Genomic DNA, 14,916 nt, shown 5'->3' with positions numbered 1-14,916 from the left:
AACATATCGTCTTTACAGTAAGTAGCTATCTTTTCCTGTGTTGTTGACATGCCTGCTTGGAGTTGCCATTGTTCAACAGATGATACCTTAAGGTATGGATTCCTGACTTTACTCAGAATCTTTTTCAAACTTCTGGAACACTTAAATACTTGATTTATTTCCAATATTCATCACAGTTGTGGTAAGTCATCTCTTTGTGGCAACTAGTTTCGCACCATCGTGTCCATTTTCAAATCATCCAAAAGTAGTCGCCACAAAGAGATGACTGTTACTGGAACTGTGACAGGTACTGGGAAAAAGTTTTCACTCGGGTTGCTGGTTCTGTCCTCCATTTTACTGGAACTTAATAAACTTAAATACATATCAGAGTGCAGGGAATAATAAGCAGAGAAGCACTAACATACTGAAGTCTACTGTACAGGTACTAGAATCGACATCTTACATAGCCACGATTGTGAAAGCAACATAATGTCATTATAGTTTTATTGACCCATGTACCATATGACACTTTATAGCTGTATGGAAATTGTGGTTCAGATCAAAAGGAGTATAGGATGCGAGAAGAAAACTGACCGTATGTCAGTTACTGCTTTAACATTGTTCTTTTATTGTCAGGATTGAGTGTAGCACAAACAAATCATTCACAGTAAAGAATGATTTACCTGAAGCAGGTTCTGTATTGGGTCAAATACTCTTCAGTTTCTGTACCAGTGACTTTCCTGACACCACTATTGACAAAGTCTGGTATGTTGCTGACCTAACATTAACATTAAAACTAACACGCTAGGAGGAGAGAGAAACACCCCCTTCCAAGGACCACTCCACTGAATTTATATTGCAAGAAGTTGAGTTCTCAAGTCAGAAGTAAGCACATTCCACTTGAACAATAGAATAGCAAGGCAGCATCTCATTTACTGACCTACAAAATGTGTTGGGAAGTACCAGCAAGAAACCTAAGACATAAAACTATGTCATGAAGAAATTAGCTAGCACATTTGTGGCCAACCGATCCAGTTACTGTGTGTACTGCATATCTTATCTTAGTAGACTCAGTTGCTGAATATTGTGCCTCAGTTGAACAATTGCCACTCTACTAACAACGTGAGCTTCCAGCTTCACGAATGCATGAGAAATCCTGCAGAAAGAATGAATCAGTTTGTGTGTTGTGGATGAACACTATCAGTAACACTGCACATCCACACTTTAGGTAGCAGCAAGCAACAATATCAGAATTGAGGAAGTTAAATCACTCTAGCCATCCACAAAACAACTCAGCCTTTAAGATCCTAAACAACACTCCTCCAAACTGATTAGTGCCCAATATGGAACTCTTCCACAATATCACTCAGTTAAATAACAAAGTTTCAATTTGAAATGAAATGTACAGACTAGACTCAGCTAAGGAAAGGTTATGCTAAGTGCCATGTCCGAAGGTATAAAGAGAATTTGCAGTTCTCATTAGTGACTGCAGTTCAAGAACACTTAGGGTACATGGTCAAAGATTGTCCTCGGCAGAAATATACTGGAATGCTCCAAGACATCCAAAACAGTTCCTTTGGTGCTCAACAGGCTGCAGGTGCTGGTTGTAGATCTATGTTTCTATAGTCCGTAGTGTGGTTTTATTTCTTTAATTGCTTTTATTCTGCCAAACAAAAATAAAGTAGCTTCAAACTGGAGAAAATAAGACTTTATGTGAAAGCAGTATCTTGCATAGCACAGTACTTCAGCATCAATGAAAAAATATTTAGTTTACTACAAATCTTTATTATTTTCAGTACTGGTACTTTATATATCTTTAAGATTTACATTAATGATGAAATTTTACAGTGTATTTTAATAGCAAACCTGTTACAGAGCTTATGGAGCTTCTCCACTGGATGCTGGAAAAGAATCCAAGAGAACGTTGTACTGTGAAACAGCTTGTAGAACATCCTTGGATCAGTAAGGAAGTTGACATGACAGGATACAATTTTCAAGACATTGTCTCTTGCTGTAAGTTCATTAAGCTTTGTGTATGGGGTCTGTTCATTAAGCTCACTTATTATTATTATTATTACTACTACTACTACTACTACTACTACTACTACTACTTAGTGATATTTGTTGCTTTGTTGTTGTCCCCTCTCATTTTATTAATTCTCCATCTATACTATAAGATGCAGGGTTGCGGTATTTTTACATTGCTTGTGATAATGAAAAGCATTTTAACTTGTGTGTTTTCTTCCAACAGATCCTCAAGAAGCACATCCTCCTGTCTATTATTCAGAATACAGATGTGATTCCGCGAATGATTCATTGTCAAATAGGTTTCCAGTTACAGAATCATCATCTGCATTGTTGTCCAATCATGAAGATGATTCCAATGCTGATGATAGAACAGTTGGAAGTTCAAACTCACTTGGTAGCCTGACAACTGTTGAAAATTTTGGAACTGAAGAGGATGTTATTACTTCAGTGACAGGTGTGTTATTAATACACAATAGAAAATGAAATCTTGAGCAGAGATGTGCAAAGAGGAAATAAACACTCTCTCAAATTAATTTCAGTACAAGAGATAGCAGTCTTCTGTCAGCCCATCGTCAATACTATTTAAAGGTAGTGTAAGCATTTGACACACAAATGCACTGTGCAGTACTTCATAACAGCAAACTGCTTCCGATGCGAGGCCCACAAGAAAGACAGGCTGCAGCGCGTATGTCACGAAGGTACGCCTGAGCTCGCTCGCTCAGTTCAGTAGGCAAAATGCGTTTCTAAACCTTTTAACTTGCAACTGGGTGTGCCTGTACTAGCAAGAATTGCATCTTCTACTGGAATCTACCATTATGAAGCCTTACTGATTACTAATCATGCAACAAGATTTAAAATAAATTCTCGACATGAATGGTATAACTGCTTGTTTACAGCATTTAGTCTCTTCTGCGTAACAGTAAACATTTCATAGATGATGTGGTGCCCTGAGCAACCGATAATCACTTTGTCATGATTATAATTGTATTGTACCCCGGTACAGCCATAACAAATTATTAGTACGCCTATGGACTTCCTATCATTGTTGGACTAATAACAGTAAGATTCCATAATAGTGGATTCCAGTAGAAGATAAAATTCTCGTCGGTAAATACACACCTAGTTAAGAGTTAACAGGTGTAGAAATGCAGTTTATCTGCCCAATTGAGTGAGCTTGGCCTACCTTCGTGACATGCACCGTAGCCTGTCTTTAGACTGATTCCCACTACATTGAGGCACAGGGCAACATCATAAGCAAGCATTTTCCGCATTAACACAGCAGCTCGTGGAATTGGCATTCCCACTTGGAAGCGGCAGATGCTAGCGGTAGCCAGTGACGGACAGCCACTGAGGTATGGGGCAGGACCCACTGAAACGCCCGGCACGTTCGATTAACTGTACTGTGAACCTACATGAAGGAAAGACGAACTTGAGTGAAGACTTACCATTTTTTTTTAATTTTCTTTACAATGTACTCTTTCACATATTTCATTATTCATGATCTTTTATTTCACCATAAACAGATTTCGTGACTACCGTCCATGGTTGTTCACTATCTCATTCAGAAAACCAATCGCCCTAGAACAGAAACTTATTGTTACGTACATAACAACTTTTAGTATTGCAAATTGCAGTACCTAAACGCAGTTTATTATAATGATAGTGCATTATGCGTTATCTGATAGTCATTTATTTACAATTAAGAATGTGTGACAGTTGATCATCAATATTTGCTATGTTAAGATTTGTATTTTAACCACTACATGAGTGTTAGCCATTGAAATACCAATTAAATAATATGACAACACTCATCTCCATCTCTAAACTGCCATTAACGTTATCATTACCAAGATAGACATAATGCTAACACACGTACTACAATGATAAAAGTTTACATGCTCACCTACACCACTGGTGATGAATAGATTGATTACTCAGATAGTTAAGTGAGACAAAAATTTAAAATGTGATGAGAGACTAGGATATGGTAGCAGGTATAGGAAGAGAAAATAGATAATATAGGCTTGGGGAAGGGATGAAAGGGGAAGCCACCTCATTGAATTCTGCACAGAGCATAATTTTATCATCGCTGACACTTTGCTCAAGAATCATGAAATAATAATACATATTTGGAACAGTTTTCGAAAACTGATTTTAAATTGTAAGCCATTTTCCGATACAGGTTCAGACCGAAGATAATTTATTGGTTACAAACTGCAGTTTACAACTAAAGTGACAGTAAACTCTAGCAGATTAAGGACGTGGAACCTGAATAAGTTAAGACACAGAGTTTCTTGATAATCGTAAGGGTACCATAGGGCAACGACTGACTAAAATAGAGGAAGGAATCCACTACAATACTAATGGATATCTTTGAGAGAACAAGTGGTAAATGCAGCAGAGGATGTAAATGGGAAAGAGGTACAGTAGAAATCCTTGGATAAAACATGATAAGTTGAATTTCATTGACAGGGGAAAATATAAAAATGCAGCAAATAAAGTAGGCCATGGAGAATAGAGATGTTTAAAAATGACATTGACAGTGTGTTGAAAATCGCAACAGCGATTTTGCATTTGGAAAACGTAGGTGCCGACGTTAAATAAGATAGAAAACTTTGCTCAAAGGAGAAGCAACTGTCAAGAGCTCATTTGGCAAGCCAGAACTAAGCAAATAAGAGAAGGCTAGAAGGTGGGAGGAATATGTAGAGAGGAGAGTGGGAGGGGCTATACAAACTAACATGAGCACAATGTTAGATTCCTGTGAAATGTGTGAACACGAGAGGCAATACTGATCCTACCCCTTAGCTAAGTAGACAGACTGAAGAAAGGCAAACTTGTGTTTATAGCATTTGCATATTTGGTACTTTCTGGCAAGGTGTTTAACACAAAGATAGGATTAGGAATGTAAAATATTTTGGTAATAGAAATGGACTTATTAAGGGCTATACATCCTGACTGTAAAGACAGTTTTACTGATGCTGGAAAGACTAATTGGCAATCTGGTGTTATTACATGTAATTATAAAGTATTGTAAATGTTGCAAATAAACAAAATGTCTTAAGGCAAAACAAAGTAATCAATAAGAAGTTTATTTATGTTGGCATTGCCTGCAGCAAGCACAGAAGTATTCGGTTTGTGAATAACAAATGTCATTTTCTTCCTGCGATGTATTTTATTTGTTCTAGACGCTTTTCGCCTTTTACATTAATGCATTTCCAATAGAATCTTTGTGATATTTGTGGATTGTGAAACAGTTCAGGTCTTATTCTTTTAAGTAAATAAGTGATTACTTACAGTTAATTGAATTTTTGGCTGGCATGTGTGTTTCCCCTCATTTGGTCGCAGGCTATAGATCGCTCTGAAAAAATCACTTAAGAGGCCTAAGCACATTTCCACGTTACAAACTTTTTTCTTCACAATATTCCTGTTCTTTGCACTAATTGGTGTGGAACATAATTATTCTTCTGTCACCAGCTTCGAATATTTTACCAAAAACTGATTTAGAGTTGTAACTACTGTGTTTTCATTTTATGTCTCTTCTTATTTGATTTGTTTATGTACATGTTACTAACATGATGAAGTATGTGCTGAAGACTAAAGTCTGTTCATTTTGTTCCCTTTATATCTGTTTATGTATGTGTGTAGTGAGTTGAATGTGAATATAATATCTGCCAGAGTGTAGTTGAAAGTTTTCATGTTCAGCTCATTCGAGTTTTGGTTTAAATATTTTGTGAAGGGGTTCACGTAAGATTGAGGACAAAGGGGTTGGGGTGCTACTATTCTGATAATAATCATGTGTTGAAATGTTATTCTACTATTTTTTCTGTTAATTGAAACAGCGAGTTTACTCTTACATAAACTACTCCACAAAACAATTAAACCAAAACTGAAATCAGCTGAACACCAAACCTTTCAACCACTCTCTGACAACAGTGGCATTCACCTTCAACTTCCTATAACTCTCACTAACTAGCCACACACACACACACACACACACACACACACACACACGTATGAGGATAACAGAAAAAATAACCATTTTCGGTAAAATGTCTACAGCTAGTGACAAGAAAAAAGAGCAAACATGAAAATGTGTTTGTGTTCCATAAGCTAAGTTTCATTTAAACCTACAGCATGTGACCAGGAGAGAGGAAACGCAGATATCCACCAAAAATTCAATTAACTGTAAGTAATTGCATATTCATGTAAAAAAATAAATAAATAAATAAAAAGTGAACTGTTTCATAATCTGCAAGTATTACGTATCAAAACAAAATTGAATCATTCCAGATTCCACCGAAGATGCCTTAAAGTAAAAGGCAAAACGCGTCTTGACCAAATAAAGTACACAGCAGCAAGAAAAAAGCGTTTGTTACATACTTACTAAAGGATATAATCAATAGCTGCAGGTACTTAGCGAATTACATGTTATGACATACCAGCAAATTAGTTGCGGTTTAACTTCTGTAGGTCTGTATAGAATATTGTAAATATTAACGTGTTCCATCCCATTGTAATTCTCATTTCACATGCTATTAAATGCAGTTTAAGAAAATGAATCTATCCATTCTGAAAAACTGTAGTTACTTTCACATCTCGTTAGATAGATTGATTTTGGATGTTTATCATGCGACGAAATACATGATTCTTTTTCAAGTCACCATTCGCTAAAACCCATGATTTGCTTTCTTGAACCGTTTACGAAATTTGGAGCTGATAACAACATTGTTTACGACAAACAGGGCGAAATACCCATCGCACCGCGAATGACCCGCGCGCAGCCGTTGCACAACCCGTCCGTCGACATACCATTCAATATCTCAAGAACGGTGATAGCTATCAATCTGCTCTCAACTTTAAAAACGATTTCGATATGTTGACTAAATTTCGTGCTTCATAGTGTATTACCTAAAATGAACTATACGCAAAGTCTACACAATGCGTTTTTACCTCTGCGCAGTCATTAAAATTTCGTGTAATGGTTTACATAAATGCGATACAGCAAGTAACCACGGCGAATAATGAAAAGAAATTCAGTCCTTTGTCGAGAGAAGATATCAGGCTGTAAGATGCAGAAGAATCAAATTTTTTTCACTGTATAGTTTCCTTGAAATCGGGTGATAAGTACTTCGTAGCTGCCGCTGGATCTGCGCCAGCGCTTCGGCGAAAGTTCGGATGGCCGGGGGTTCTATACCTGACGTCACGCTCAGCTCATTCAGTGATTGACGGAGCGGACCTGGAGCATGGCACGCGGCGGCGGATCGACATTGGCAAACCGCAACGCAGAGCTGGCTATGCCGCACTGCTGATGGCGTTTCCATGGCAAAAAATGCCCTGCCACACGATTTTGACATGCATTAAGCCTAGTGGGGACCGGCCTTTCTTGAGGGCCTCGTTCCGATAGGTATAATGCCACATTGGTTAACATTAGGTTCGTTTGAGCTGTTGCCAGCGGCTTATATGCATGTGCAGTTGAGTTGCATATGAGCAGAACCTTCTCCCGCTTCTGGCTGCTTGAAGTGCGTCTGTTATCAACAAGCAGCCAGGTGGAACCCAGAAACATTTTCCTGGCGCACCCAAGCTGCCAGATTCGCACATGCGCAGAGCAATCTGATTTGTATTGGGGTGAGGGGGTAGTCTCTATGTGAACCGTGTTTACATTTAGCATTTAGTGATTTTGCTGTATCCTCTTGGTTTACAGCTCTGAAGAACACAACGGATTTCTGTGTCTAGGAGCTGTAAAGTGGATTAAAATATTCAGACAATTATGGAAGGTTAAAATATGTTGTTAGTTTCAGTTTTCTGATTTTATTTTATTTTCATGCTTTTGGCAGTCGGGTATTAATTGCTTTGCCGAACAATGAAGTTATTTTTGTCGATTTGCTGAAAAAAAAGAATTGACTTTCATTAATCTTTTCCACAGAGGCAGTCAGTTGAATTGAAACACTATTGGCTAGTGTCAACGGTTTGCAGAATTTATAGTGCAGGTTGTTATCTTTTGGTAGGTATGGCATTATGCCATAATAAAGAACTAAACATAATGCAGTACTGGTACTAAAAGAAAATTTGCATTCCGAAAACCACACTGGGAAGTTTAATATCAGCTTGGGGCCTACTTCTTTGTGAATTTGGACTTAAGAATACGGTCTTTAAGTTGAATTATGCATTTTAGTATGGTTTACAAAATTCCGATGCTCTTGGAGTATCCTCTGATGTCCTGTTTCCTTTATTATGTAATGTAAGATCTCTTAATGCCATATATGTTCAAACATACAGGCTACCTACGTCGTCATAGCTGCACAGGCACATTTAATGCTGTTTTCTGACACACTCTGGCAACTGCTTGAAACGAATTCTAACAGGTCACAGGAAAATATTGTAATTGGTCGTTTGAAAAGCATTACTTTCACAGTACATCTTATTTTACGCAATATGAGTTACGTTGTGTGTGCAAATGTGCTTTTTAATTTTTTTAAATGACAGTGTGTTTGATTTTCCATTTAAAGCTTAACACTTTGAGGGCCAACCATTTAAAAGAATTTCTAGCCCAGAAGACCAGGCATCTGCGTCATTACTTAAAATTTTAATGGCACATTTGTGCAATGTATCGAAGTGTAGCACATACAAAAAAGACAATGTTATATACGTGAAAGCTTGGCTTTTCTTGCAGCTACACTATATATAGAGATTTAAACCATTAACTTTTCCTATTTGTGAGTTCGTGCTACTTAAGTGATGTTGCTACAAGCTGACTACATCACGTGCCCTATGCTCTGAATCACCACATTCATAAGTGACATATCTTTGAAAAGATAAATTTTGGAAACCGTTTCCCGCTGTTGTGTTTGCATGTTAAGGTCTGAAGCGAATTTGCTAGGCCAGTTAACTACAGCGCCTGAAAAACAGCAGATATAGTTTGATTTAATCAGCACAATCGTTATTTCTCTTCAGTTAGATGAGGTGTAAACGGTTTCAGTCTAATATTGCTACTTATCCTCCACTGTTCAAAAAGCCACTCCATCAATATTAGCTGAAATGTTTAAAAACAAGATAAAACCTGACAGCCCAAGCACGCTTCAATACCAGCTGTGTTCACATGGGAAACTGGCAACCAGAAGCGGATTTCCAGAATCGATTTTGAAGTGTCTACATGACTACCCAGAAGCAGTATTGGGAGATCGATTTACGAAATTCTGTTCTGGGAACCCCATGTAAACGCGATGAATATCTGCTATCATCGACTGACGAGATCATGTGATACGAGCTATGATTGGCTTACAAAAGTGCATCGTGATCTCTATTTCAATGCTTCAGAAACTAAAGTTCTGTGATATTGTGAAATGGGAGACAGAACAACCAGTCAGTGTACAAGAATATGTAACAATTAAACTAAATGAAAATGTTGAGAGTGATAATTCACAACTTGCAGACGTTTTTAATGACCACATTATAAATATTTTATCAAAATTATGTATTGGGGGGGGGGGGGGGGGGTAATGGAATTTTAAACAGAATTCTGAAAAGTTGTTCTAACTTAGCAAGTGATGCATCACTGGCACAGAGAATTTGTCCAGATTAAATTATGCTGTTGTTTGTTTGAATTATTCAGCACAATTTTTTGGCATTTTGTTAAATATGATTCGTATTAGTTGTGTGTAAAGCCATTATTTTTTTAAAAAATGAGTTTTTCTAAGAGTGTAAAATGATCTGTATAGCCATATATCTTCAAAGGACCACAAAAATTACAGCTGGTGATGTTTTATTATTTTAATATTTTGAGTGAATTTTTAAACAGCTTTCTGAGTTGAGCAGTTTGAACTGTGATGAGCTAAGTAAGTTGTTTCTACTTAAATGTGAGACTACTCTTGAGTACATTACTTTTTCAAATATTTTGGAAAATGATGATGTAAGGAAATTAGGTGATAATATTAAAGTCTTTCTTGTCAGCTTACAATAATTGCTCCTCTCTCTCTCTCTCTCTCTCTCTCTCTCTCTCTCTCTCTTTTTTTTGGGGGGGGGGGGGGGGGGGTCGCAAAACTTCTATGGTCACTAGCGCCCGGTCCGTGATTTAGGAAACAGTAAAAAACCTAAATTGAAAATCAGCAGCAATGGGAACGAAAGTCATAAAATTGGAGAAACTAAAAGCAGAAGGAAGGCTTAAAAATCCACTACAGAAAGGGGTTGGTTGTCCCCAAAAAAAGCTTCAAATGACTGACGTCATTTCACTGGCACTAATAAACTTGAGAACGCGGTCGGCTGAGCGTGTGTCATCTGCTAAAATCGACGATATATCAGGCGATAGCTGTAGACGGGAGCGTAACGGATTAAAATAGGGGCACTCAATTAAAAGGTGTCTTACCGTCCACAGCTGAGAGCAGTGGGGACAGAGTGGGGGAGGATCGCCGCTTAAAAGATGTCGATGGCTAAAAAGACAGTACCCTATCCGGAGTCTAGTTAAAATTACCTCCTCCCGACGACGCGTTCGGGAGGAAGAGGTCCAAGCACAAGGAAGAGCTTTTATGTCCCGCAATTTATTTTGAGTAAGTGTTGACCAATGCGTGTGCCATAAATGAACAACACGTCGACATAGAATGCTCCGCAGATCGGCGAAGGGAATCGATTGAATAGCTGGCCGAGGATGAGAGACTGCAGCCTTGGCTGCAATATCGGCCGCCTCATTTCCACAGATACCAACGTGTCCCGGGAGCCAGAGGAACGCCACCGAGACGCCCCCCAGGTGGAGCAAGCGCAGACAGTCCTGAATCCGGTGGACCAGAGGGTGCACAGGATAAAGAGCTTGGAGACTGAGGAGAGAGCTGAGAGAATCTGAGCAGATAACGTATTGTATCCGCTAATGGCGGCGGCGGATGTAGTGGACAGCCTGGAGAACAGCGTAAAGCTCCGCAGTATAAACCGAACACTGGTCGGGAAGCCGAAAGTGATTTGGGGTGTCGCCAACAATATAGGTACTCCCTACACCAAACGATGTTTTCGAGCCGTCGGTGTAAATAAATGTGGTGTCCGTCATTTGTGCACATAGAGCAGCAAATGCCCGACGGTAGACAAGTGTAGGGGTACCATCCTTGGGAAATTGACATAGGTCTCTGAGCAAGTCGATCCGGGGACGGAGCCAAGGCGGTGCTGTACCCCAAGTTGTCAAGAAGGTTTTAGGAAAGCGGAAGGAAAGAGAATCGAGCAGTTGACGGAAGCGGACTCCCGGTGCTAGTAGGGAGGAGGGGCGGCCTGCATACCCTACATCAAAGGAGGCGTCGAAAAAAACGTCATGGGCTGGATTAGCAGGCATGGAAGACAGATGGCTAGCATAACGACTCAGAAGGACTGCTCACCGATTGGACAGCGGAGGTTCAGCAGTCTCAGCATAAAGGCTTTCCACAGGGCTGGTTTAAAAAGCTCCAGACACTAAACGTAATCCAAAGGAGGGCGGAAGAAACTCCTTACATCGCCAAAAATTAACACAAACGGTCTTACTGGGAGAAAAACGGAAGCCGGTTTCGATGCTCCAAGAGTGGAGGCGATCGAGACATCCTTGAAGACGTCGTTCAAGAAGGCTGGTCCGTTGAGAGCTGTAGTAGATCGCAAAATCGTCCACAAAGAGGGAGCCCGAGACATCAGGAAGGAGACAATCCATAATTGGATTGATGGCAATGGCAAACAGTACAACACTCAGCACGGATTCCTGGGGTACCCCGTTTTCTTGGGAGAAAGTACGGGAGTGAGTAGTGTTCACCCGCACCCTAAATGTGCGCTATGCCATAAATTCGCGAAGAAAAAGGGGCAGCCGACCTCGAAAGCCCCAAGAGAACAGTGTGCGGAGGATGCCTGTCCTCCAACAGGTATCGTATGCTCTCTCCAGATCAAAAAATATTGCTACTGTTTGGGGTTTCCGGAGAAAATTGTTCATGATATAAGTGGAGAGAGCAACAAGATGGTCAACTGCAGAACGATGCTTTCGGAATCCGCATTGGGCAGGTGTTAAAAGACTGCGGGATTCCAGCCACCACGCTAAACGGTAATTCACCATACGCTCCAAAACCTTACAGACACTACTCGTGAGAGAAATGGGGCGATAGCTAGAGGGGAGATGTTTGTCCTTTCCAGGTTTCGGAACAGGAACGACGATAGCTTCCCGCCATCGTCTGGGAAAAGTACTGTCGGTCCAAATTCGATTATAAAGGCGAAGGAGGTAACGCAGACTATGGGTTGATAAATGCAGCAACATTTGGACGTGGATACCATCTGGTCCTGGGGCGGAGGAGCGAGAAGAAGAGAGTGCATGTTGGAGTTCCCGCAAGGAGAAAACAGTATTGTAGCTTTCGCGATTTGGAGAGGAGAAAGCAAGATGTCGCACTTCCGCTGCACGTTTCTTCGGGAGAAACGCTGGCGGGTAATTTGAAGAGCTCGAAATCTCAGCAAAGTGCTGACCCAACGAGTTAGAAATTGCGACGGGGTCCACTAATGTGTCATGCGCGACAGTGAGCTCAGAGACCGGGGAGAAACTAGGCGCGCCTGATAACCGTCGAAGCCGACTCCAAACTTCCGAGGAGGGAGTGAAGGTGTTAAATGAGCTAATAAAGAATTTCCAGCTTGCCTTCTTGCTATCGTGGATGACACGACGGCATCGCGCTCGGAACTGCTTATAGCGGATACAGTTGGCCAAAGTAGGATGGTGGCGGAAAACGCGTAGAGCACGTCGCCGCTCACGTATTGCATCACGGCATGCCTCGTTCCACCAAGGAACTGGGGGGCGCCGGGGCAATTCGGAGGTGCGTGCTATTGAATGTTCCGCAGCTGTAAGAATAACGTTGGTAATATGTGTGATCTCATCGTCGACGCTGGGAAAGTGACGGTCATCGAATGTCGCTAGAGACGGAAATAGTGTCCAATCGGCTTGGGCAAACTTCCAGCGTCACGGGCGCATGTAGGGCAGTTGAGGCTGCAGTCGAAGGACACATGGAAAGTGGTCACTCGAGTGTGTATCATCAAGGGCGAACCATTCGAAGCGCTGAGCTAGCGGAACAGTACCGACCGCAAGGTCCAAATGAGATAAATTTGTCTTGGAGGCAGACAAAAATGTAGGGATCCCAGTGTTGAGGCAAACTAGATCTGCTTGGTGGAAGATGTCTAGCAATAGTGAGCCACGTGGACAAGGATGTGGAGATCGCCAAAGCGGGTAGTGGGCATTATAGTCCCCAACCAGCAAATATGGGGGTGGAAGCTGACCAAGAAGATGAAGGAGATCAGCTCGTGCCATTGGTGTGGACGATGGAATGTATACAGTACAGAGAGAGAACGTGTATCCGGAAAGGGAAAGACGGACGGCGACAGCTTGGAAGGAAGTGTGTAAATGGATTGGGTGATAATGGAGAGTTTCATGGAGAAGAATCATGAGTCCTCCATGTGCTGGACTGCCTTCAACAGAGGGGAGATCATATCGGACGGACTGAAATTGAGGGAGAACAAAGCGGTCATGGGGCCGCAGCTTTGCTTCCTGAAGACAGAAGATGACTGGCGAGTAGGATCGTAAGAGGATCGACAATTTGTCCCGATTGGCTCGAATACCGCGGATATTCCAGGGGATAATGGACATAGGGTGAACAGAAAAAGGAGGAATGTGACCAAGGTCGCTGTCAACTCAACTGCTCGGAGCTTGCGACCGACAGCATGGAATGGCATTCAGCCGAAGGCAGAAGATCCTGATGCATAGGTTGGTCAGGAGCAGCTCCTGCCACCAGCGATCGGCCGCCAGCAGTGCGCCTCGGCGACACAGAAGACGGCCGAGGGCGATTTCCGCCAGGTGGTGCTGTAGATGGGACACGCCTTGGCGGAGAAGGAGAGGAACTGGGTTTCTTTGTAGCCTTCTTGGAAGTATGATGTTTAGAGGAAGGAGGAACCGATGGTTGGGAAGTTGCGGTACGTAAAAACTCTTCACGAGTATGCTCTTTTTTCGAAGTCTTGGTGTCTGACTTTTGGGCTTGAGATTTAGCAGAACTCGAAGAAGGGTGAGCCAGAGAGCGGGCAGGCGAAAGTGGTGAGGTTGAACGGGCGATCTTTGCGCTGGCCGATCTGACGACCATGGCACTAAAGGTGAGGTCGCAAGTCTGCGTGGCCGCCTCCTTTGTTGGCCGAGGAGAAGCAAGGACAGTGCTGTATTTTCCTTTCTGAGGCACGGTGGGCTGTCGACTGGCGAATAATTTTCGAGCAGCAAAGGTCGACACCTTTTCCTTTACTCTAATTTCCTGGATGAGCTTTTCGTCCTTAAAAACGGGACAATCTCGAGAGGAAGCAGCGTGGTCACCCATACAGTTGATGTAGCGAGGGGATGGAGGTGGACAAGCACCCTCATGGGCATCCTTGCCACACGTAACACATTTGGCCGGATTGGAACAGGACTGGCTGGTGTGATTGAACCGCTGACACCGATAGCAACGCGTAGGGTTTGGTACGTAAGGGCGAACGGAAATTATCTCATAGCCTGCTTTGATTTTCGATGGGAGTTGAACTTTGTCAAATGTCAAGAAGACAGTGCGGGTTGGAATGATGTTCGTGTCAACCCTTTTCATAACCCTATGAACAGCCGTTACGCCCTGGTCAGACAGGTAGTGGTGAATTTCTTCGTCGGACTATCCATCGAGGGAGCGTGTATAAACGACTCCACGCGAGGAATTTAAAGTACGGTGCGGTTCCACCCGGACAGGGAAGGTGTGTAGTAGTGAGGTACACAGCAATTTTTGTGCCTGGAGGGCACTGACTGTTTCTAACAACAGGGTGCCATTCCGTAATCTGGAACAAGACTTGACAGGACCTGCAATTGCGTCGACACCTTTCTGAATAATGAAAGGGTTGACCGTGGAGAAGTTGTGACCTTCGTCAGACCGAGAAACAACAAGG

General features: G+C 41.7%; 1 protein-coding gene across 2 annotated transcripts in view; it reads left to right on the top strand.

Moving 5' to 3' along the window:
• LOC124600024 (PAS domain-containing serine/threonine-protein kinase) overlaps window positions 1-14,916 on the top strand; it is a 218,715-nt gene that overhangs the window by 198,079 nt on the left and 5,720 nt on the right. For both annotated transcript variants that reach the window (XM_047136127.1, XM_047136126.1), the window contains exons 19-20: window positions 1,855-1,992; window positions 2,231-2,461. In XM_047136127.1, coding sequence (XP_046992083.1) covers window positions 1,855-1,992; window positions 2,231-2,461 — 369 coding nt within the window. The remainder of the gene's footprint in view (window positions 1-1,854; window positions 1,993-2,230; window positions 2,462-14,916) is intronic.

Source organism: Schistocerca americana, chromosome 1 (genome assembly GCF_021461395.2).
Source record: "Schistocerca americana isolate TAMUIC-IGC-003095 chromosome 1, iqSchAmer2.1, whole genome shotgun sequence".
Taxonomy (NCBI): Eukaryota; Metazoa; Arthropoda; class Insecta; order Orthoptera; family Acrididae; genus Schistocerca; species Schistocerca americana.
This window is presented reverse-complemented; position numbering and strand designations above follow the sequence as displayed.